Source organism: Simochromis diagramma, unplaced genomic scaffold (genome assembly GCF_900408965.1).
Source record: "Simochromis diagramma unplaced genomic scaffold, fSimDia1.1 OVJJ01000320.1, whole genome shotgun sequence".
In the NCBI taxonomy this organism is placed as follows: Eukaryota; Metazoa; Chordata; class Actinopteri; order Cichliformes; family Cichlidae; genus Simochromis; species Simochromis diagramma.
In genome coordinates this window covers 1,639,627-1,647,651 of record NW_024386773.1, presented here as the reverse complement: position 1 = coordinate 1,647,651, position 8,025 = coordinate 1,639,627, and the positions used below count along the sequence as shown (strand labels likewise).

General features: G+C 36.6%; 1 protein-coding gene across 6 annotated transcripts in view; it reads left to right on the top strand.

Annotated features, from left to right (window-relative positions):
- The first annotated feature begins 5,605 nt into the window (after positions 1-5,605).
- cfap20dc (CFAP20 domain containing) overlaps positions 5,606-8,025 on the top strand; it is a 35,650-nt gene continuing 33,230 nt past the window's right edge. For all 6 annotated transcript variants that reach the window (XM_040002532.1, XM_040002530.1, XM_040002548.1 and 3 more), the window contains exons 1-6: positions 5,606-5,742; positions 5,892-5,981; positions 6,285-6,378; positions 6,481-6,553; positions 7,539-7,653; positions 7,829-7,976. In XM_040002532.1, the coding sequence (XP_039858466.1) occupies positions 5,722-5,742; positions 5,892-5,981; positions 6,285-6,378; positions 6,481-6,553; positions 7,539-7,653; positions 7,829-7,976 (541 nt within the window). In that variant the 5' untranslated portion in view covers positions 5,606-5,721. The remainder of the gene's footprint in view (positions 5,743-5,891; positions 5,982-6,284; positions 6,379-6,480; positions 6,554-7,538; positions 7,654-7,828; positions 7,977-8,025) is intronic.

Genomic DNA, 8,025 nt, shown 5'->3' with positions numbered 1-8,025 from the left:
GTTTTCAGCTCACCTTTTGGTACAGTTTTTTTTCTCTTCTAGAGTGACACTTCATTGGATCACAGTATTTTTTTTAATCCAGGGAGGCTATAAAATGGCAAACTATGAAAACAATGATGACATGATTTTCTTTTATTTAATCCACATCAACTGGGATTTTCAGTGAGAGAAAATGTTGCAGAAGACTGTTGCGCATCTTTAGGCTTAAGGGAAGTTTGGTATGTAATTTAAACGAGAAATAAAAGTTCTCCTTGTGGGCTACACAAACGTGAAGTTACAATTTGCAGAATTTTGAACTAAATACATCAGCAAAATGTGAAGAAACAATGCAACAGTATATCCAAGATCTCTATGCACTGCGTTCCAGAGATATATAGTAAAGTTGAGCTATTGCCAGGCATTACCCTTGTATAATACCACAGTAAATCAATGTTGCATCTAGCCTGCCTTGAGTCCAAAGAAGAGAGAGAACAAAGAAGTAGAACTGATGCTGAGACAGTAAACAGAACAATGTCTGAAGCTTCTTCAAGAAATGAAATGATAAAAATAAAAATGCAACAAAAATAAACATTTGCACCACTTTCCATTGCCTCAGACAGCTTTTGGAGAAAAAAAGAATTAAGTTTGATGCTGAACTTGTTTCTTCTAGACTGCTAAGTAAACTGTTGTTAATAGTATGATTAATACTATTCACATGTGACTATTACCACCTCAGGACCTCTAGTAATTTTCAAAGATCCATGCTGATATGCCTTTAATTTTTAAATAAAAAAAAAAAAAACACCTAGCACAAATCACAGAGGTAAAATTTTTTCTGCCCAAATATGGCATGTTGATCCTTTTTTCTTTTTGCTGTGATTTTATGCCATCTGAACCTATGTTCTGCCTCTTTACAGCACAGGAGTTATGGAGCCAACATTGGCAATTATAAATAAAAGTTTGGACAGCATTATAGACCCAAATTTAGGAGGACTCCTGTCGCAGCACAGCATGGAAATCCATTCATGGACACAAGAAGGAAAAAAAAGCCCAAAAAACTGTGAAATCTCCACGAACGGATGGACAACATGTTGCTGCCTTTCAGCAGACTCAACAGTTGGTATACTATTAATGTAGCCGCTGACCACAGATGTCAGCAAAGCACAGACTTTTCTTATCCCACGTGAATGCAGTGCACAGATGGAAGCGGTTGGTGGGGGGAAATTTCGATCATAAAATCATGGTAATACTTTTCCTAAAATGCTGCCCCCTCTGTGTTCACTATTTCTGATGAAAAATCTCACATATTTTACCTTTAATACATTTTAAAGTGCTTGTTGTTTCTAAAAGAAAAAATGCTTTAAAACATATTTTAATCGTGTGTACGTGTTTGTGTCTATGTGAACACATTTTATGGTCATGTCCCTTGAGCCGTGGCATGTTTGTACATAATGGGCAGCTAAGTACGTTATGTCACATTCTCCTAAGAGTAATTTTAATGGAAACACAGATTTTGGTATTTTGTCTTTTAATGGTTCCACTGCTATTTTCAAAATAAAAAAGCTGCAATGCTTCCACTAAATGTTTCTCTGTAATGTACGTGTTCTGACCTCAGAAAATTACCTCTTGGTAATCCTAGTAGACTGGCTGAAAGCAATTCTATAAAGAATAAAAACAAAAGAACACAGTGACCTAAATATGTCTTCAGATATAAAAGAAAAGCTGGCCTTTCAAGGTGATACTGTTTATTAAACCAGAAGCTGGGACCTTTTGCACAAGCTCACAGCTTGCTGTTGAAATTCACACTATAAAATCTGGCACAGTATGTATACAAAATTTAACTGAATGCTGTGCAGTGCAATGCTGTGAAAAAAAATCACTTCACATAGTAAGGACTTAAGTGTGAGGAGATATTTGAATTGAGCTAAGACAAAAGCCCTTTTCAAGGGTAAGGGGTTGAGATGTAGGTTGTGCTATATTTGAAACATTAAGTGAAATAGGGCTTCATGAGAAACATGAGCAGATATAATGGACTGCTGTGTTGTAATGTAAGCTTTGTGATTTCCTGCTCAGTTGCTATCAAAAGACTAGCATACAGCTTTTTGAAACACAAAAGCCATAGTAGTCCAGAATTTGTCCCACGTGTCACAGCTAGCAAAAGGAAGAGGGCTATGAAGGATGTTAGTGACCGTGATATCTGACTCCTCACTGTGATTAGTTTGTCTTTTTGAACTTGTGATGACACTCAAGGGAAGCATGTGTTCATATTCCAAGGCTGCACATTTATAATTACTACATACTTTGGAGGTTATTGCATATCTGCAAATGAATAAGTAGAATCTGCAGGAAAAATACTTTTCAGATGTGAGTTTTCTCATTCTGTATGCTGGTATACTATTCACTAATCATGTTTTAGCAGGCGTTGGTTGCATGCAAGTACACAGTCTTTGTGAGGAACAAAAGAGGGAACTCATTAAACTACCACCTACCACCTATCATCTGACAATGATTTAGGTTAATTCATCTGAATTCATAAGCTTTAGCTGGCAAACTGAACACAAATTATAATATATTAACCTAGGCTGGGGTTAAGAAAAAACAGAAACCCACTTGCATAATGGGATCCATTCCTTTTGGTGGTTAAACGATCTTTTTTCTTTCTTTTTTTTTTTTTTATGCTGAAAGAAGCAAAGCATTTAGAAGAAAAAACCCAGACTGGATCAATACAAATGGCTTTAAGGTAGAGGTCTGCTACTATACTCTGAAATGCTCATCTGTAAGGTTCAATCCCTGCATTCAAATCATGTGTAAATGCAATGCGTAGTCATGGAAATGATTCGTTTAACTCAGAAGCCCTGAACTGCACAATAGTTTCACGATAAAGCCTGTGTTTTGAGAGTATCAGTGACATGACTGTGGTCATTCCATTGAAATCCTCTGTGTTGCAGTCACCCTACAACATTTCAGAACTAACATTGAGAACAGTAATTGATGTGTTTTGACTGTTGTAAATGAATAGATTCTTTTCAAAATAATGACTGAATAATTAGTCATAATTAAGTATGCTAACAAGAGCTGATTTATTAAGTGATTTCTCCATACCGGCTTCATCAGTGTTCACTGCATGCCAGGCTTTATTTTAATGATGCTGTCTGTCCCAATCAGCGTCAAGCCATTTCTGCAGAGAAAAAAGTCAATTATGAACCTTTCAAAGTACCATGCTCTGTTGACGCTGTTTCTGATCTTGCACACATCTTACACACAATTCTGCATCCATAATAAAATAGTAACGAAGAAAGGACAGACTATATAGAGACTACAAGCCAGTGGTTGATGGAGTTTCTTCACCTTCGTACTCTCTATTAAGGTTAGGTAAAGAATATAATGAGCTGTTACACTTGATAGATTGTATATGTTATATACTGAACAGCATAAGATCTTAAGTATTACATATCTTCCAATACCACACTCATAAAAGATTATCAACCATTAAAACAAGACTTTCTGTTCTGCTGTGGATAGATTCAGAGCAGATTCAGATGGATTCAGAGCTGGTTACTGTGGAGCCATCAGTGAACTCATTGGCATGTTCAAGAAATCAGCGTGAGATGATCTCAACTTTGTGACAAGGCCCTTTATCATGCTAAAGCAGCCCTCAGAAGAAGCCTTGTGCTCATTAAGGGATGGACGTGGCCAGCAACAACACTCAGGTAGGTCTTTAACCTATGTTTAGCTGGTACTAAGGGACTCAAAGCATCCCACCATCCTGAGCCATTGAGCTTGTGTGAATTGTAGCCTATCTGCTTTAAGGTTTGCCATGCTAATTCTTGTAGCGTGGTTATTTGAGTTACCCTTTTTCTTCAAATAAGCTCAATGTCATTTGGCCATTCTCCTCTGACATCAGCAAGGCATTTTTACCCAGAGCCACCTCCACTGCCACTCACTGGATATCTTCTCTTTTTCAGACCTTTCTCTGTAAACCCTATAGATGGTTTTGTGGGGAAATCTCAGTAGATCATCAGTTTCTGAAATATTTTGACCAGCTTGCCCGTCACCAAAAACCACACTGCACTCAAAGTGACTTAAATAAACTTTCTTCCCCATTCTGATGTTCTATTTGAACTTCAGTAGGTCATCTTGACCACATCTACATGCTTAAATGCAATGAGTTGCTGGATTTAATTGGTTTATTAGATATTTGCATCAATGAGCAGCTGAAGAGGGGTACCTAACAAAGAGGCCAGTGAGTGTATACTTGACATTTGACAAACTGGAGACGTGTGTTTGGTTATTCATCTGCTGGTATGAAAATTTTCACAGTTCACAACATTATATTTTTGTTGCAATGCTGAGTTTTAAGATGTTGGTGTTATTGCACTGAACACTAAAATCCCTCACAATGAAAATGACTGCAGTACTTGTTTGGCAAACTCACTGTAGTCATCATAGGTGCGAGTGGATAGATTTCTTTGTTTTCCTTTGTTCTATATCCATAAATAACTGAGACCACGTCGTATTTGAAGTCGGATACAAGCAAAAAATGTTAATAAGCTGTAAGACATACAGTTGTACTTCCGGATGTTTCCTCCCTGAGTAGCTAATTAAAAGACATCTTTTTGATCTCATAATAGCTTTGCTGCCAGGGTAAACAAAGCAAGTGACAATGACACAATAATGGATTTTAGCATTTCAAGAGAGGCTAGAACTTAAACACTGGTCTATTTTTAACTGTTTGTTAAGCAGCACCTTTAGGAATGATATTCTTGGGATAATTAACACATCTTAGATTTTGCAACTCCACAAATATTTCTTGATAAAAAAAAAAGAAAAAAAAAAAAAAGAGTATTTTTCTGAGGTTTCTTTTCACTGCTAAACTCTCCATCTACATTGTCTGGCAACATGAAATATGATGAGACATAAAAGATATTATTTCTCTCAAATAAACAAACATCAAAACAAAAAAACCCCGCAGTGAAATCCAATAAAAATGGCCTATAACAAACTTTGGTTGTGAAAAAAGCAGAGTCAAAGGACATCTTGTGATCTGAGCTTTCTTGTTTAAATCTTTCAAATTTCATTGTGCTACATTTTTGTCAATAATGGGGCTAATGTATACGGTGAGTAACTATTATGTCTGATTAATTTATAGCACCCTGTCAGAAGTAGGCCGCTAATCTTGCCATCACATTAATTTCAAAATTGCGTTAACTGCGTGTCAGACAGGATTTTTTCTAAAAAAGAAGTGAAAGTAGGTTATTCGCCTATTGGATTTCATGAGTGGCAGGTAAACGACAACAGCTATTTACAATAAAAATAGCAGGTGCGAATTGTTTGAGTCACCTGTGCCGATTTAATTATTCCAGTTACCATCGGCTCTTGTTTGTTTTTACAGACAAAAGGTATATTAAAAAAAGTACTAATTACCTCTGTCGGAAGGCTTAGGAAAAATGACTGGTTAGTTAGTCAGGTATCGCTTTATAAGACATGTCAAATTTGGAGTGTGGGGTTAATCTGTATTCTAATAGGGATTTTGTTCAGGTTAAGGTAAGCGGAAACACACAAACAACATAAACAGAAACACTCGCGAGATTTGAGCTCTACAAGCGGGACTTTGCCGGTTGCTATGGAGACGTGTCCAGAGTTAACTAAACTGGTGTTCCTGAACTGCCTTTATCATTTGAACAGGGGTGTACGCCCACGTCAAATTAGTATTTTCACACTGCTGACATTGTGTCATGTAAAATGTTCAGGAATAATTATCAGGTAAGCTTATTTTAACCGAATCAATTTAGCCCTTTATTTACTAAAATTCTTGCCCTGTGTATAAAAATACAATTTCCTCGGAGCTGATATGAGCTTCAGGCTGATGTAACATCGACTGCAGGCTAGCGAGAACTAGTTGTTTCTTGCAGGGTGGAGCTGTGGTTGAGATCTTCAGTGGACAAGGAAAAGACCCTGCGGCTAAATGGAAACTCTGCGGAGGGCCGTCAGCCATATATAAAGTTAGTTATTTATTTTTTTTAGAGCTGTTTGTTTAACTTACTATTAGCTTATTACCAGTAACGTAATCACACTAACCTAGGCTTTATATCCTCTCAAAGACAATCTGGCACATGCATATGAGGACTGAAACAATTGCATTTCTCTAAACATATATGCTACAGACTTATTCAGATAAAAAACAAACAAAACTAAATACACAAAAGAAATTTTGGATCTCAGAGAGCAGTTACACAACAGGTAGTCTTCTGGTCATAACACACGGAGACTGAGCAATTCCTCTTATGCATTATTTTCTCCCTTAGGAGTACAATAAAGAAGTCAAAGGATGTGTTTACTGTCTGAATGGAAGCAGCCAGACAGTCAAGATGCAAATGCCAGAGAATGGCAAAATGTCTCGTAAGTCTCTACTACTTTCATACAAGTGTGCAACTTGTTGTTTTGTTTAATTCTAAATATTAATAGTAACTCGTTCTATTTGTTTGTTTGTTTTTTTCTTAGTTGGACTTCTCCAAAGATTTTTGGTGCTTCAAGTCAATGTTTCTCACGGTCATGACTTTTCTGCTGAGCTTGTGTAAGTAGCGCAGAGATTGTTCTTATGGTACAAATGTTATAAATGTTAATTCAATTGACTGACTTCAACATTTTGGTATAAATCTTTAACATTCTGGCTGAAAAATGTATGCGAGCAGAACAAAATAACATTTTATGTACTCACTTAGAGTACTTGCTTATTGTAATGTACAGTGAAAAATGCTTTTCCAGTAATGTACAGTGTGACAAAGAAATAGTGATTGAATAACAATGGGCTCACAGTGAAAACAGCTTGTTTACATCTGGTAGGAAAAAACCCATCGAGCCACTTAGAAAACAAAGTGCCTCATTGACTGTTATGTAACAGCCTAAATAACCATTTATTATTAAGATATTGTTCAACAATTTGTCACAAAGAAGGCTTTTATCTTGTGTGCCACTATAAATTCTGAACAGCCACATTATTACAATGTAGAATGTGAATGTCAAGTGCTCGCTGTTTTTCTCCACAGTTTGCATTTAGTGGCTCTGATTGCATAATGCAATTGTGTGTTCACATATCGTCACTGCTGCATTTAGTCACTGAAAGAAGAATGCCACTCTACATTGTGGATAAAACACACATTATTTCAATCTCTATTCTATTTCAGTCTAATTTGGTAAATTCTATATTTACCCCAAAAAATCTTTGGTAAACTGCAGCTTACAGTATGCAGTAGAAACTGCTGTTTGGATATCAAGAGCATCAGGGAGAGATATTGCCTGAAATGATTTTCTTACACTTACCTGCTTATTTACTCGCACACTATTTTAAGAATCGGTGAAAACATTGTGTGTCGTTGTTCTTCTTCCATTTGAGTATGTCATGACAGCTGATTTCACAGTGTGAGATAAAAGTGAAAACATCTTTAAGAGCTTACTCTAGAGACCAATAAAGCTTTTTGTTTTCACAGGTCATGATTTCTTAGTGGCACTACTGATGCTGGTGATAATTCATGTTCTACTTTGCTGTCTGTTAATCACAGGATAACTGATTCAGAGGGCCTAAAAAGAAGACTCCACTTCTCAACAGTGCATAAAGAGGTGTCTGCCACACTTTTGCATGCAAAGATACCTTTTGTTGGACTGAAACGCAATGTTGTGAGTATCTTATTCATCTTTGACATTCCTTTAGTATTAAATTTGCTGTCAGCTGTTTGTTTGTTTGTTTGTTTTTTGTTTGTTTTTTTCCTTCTCCATGTTTCTTAGTAGGTATTGAGCTTTATCTGTGTGTGGTGCTTTTAACTACAAATTCATATTGTATGTGTTGTCTCAGTGGTCAACATTATGCATCGACCTTGTATCACTGAGTGGTGAACTGTTCAAGGGATTTTTGACACTGGATGGCATCACGTTGTTCGCTACCTGCAAAGTCCGGAGAATCTTCACTGTAAGAACGGAGCATGCAGGAATGTCAGATGATGGTAAAGCAGTTGGTTGCTGGTTTCAAATTTTGAAGTTTTATCGACTTAC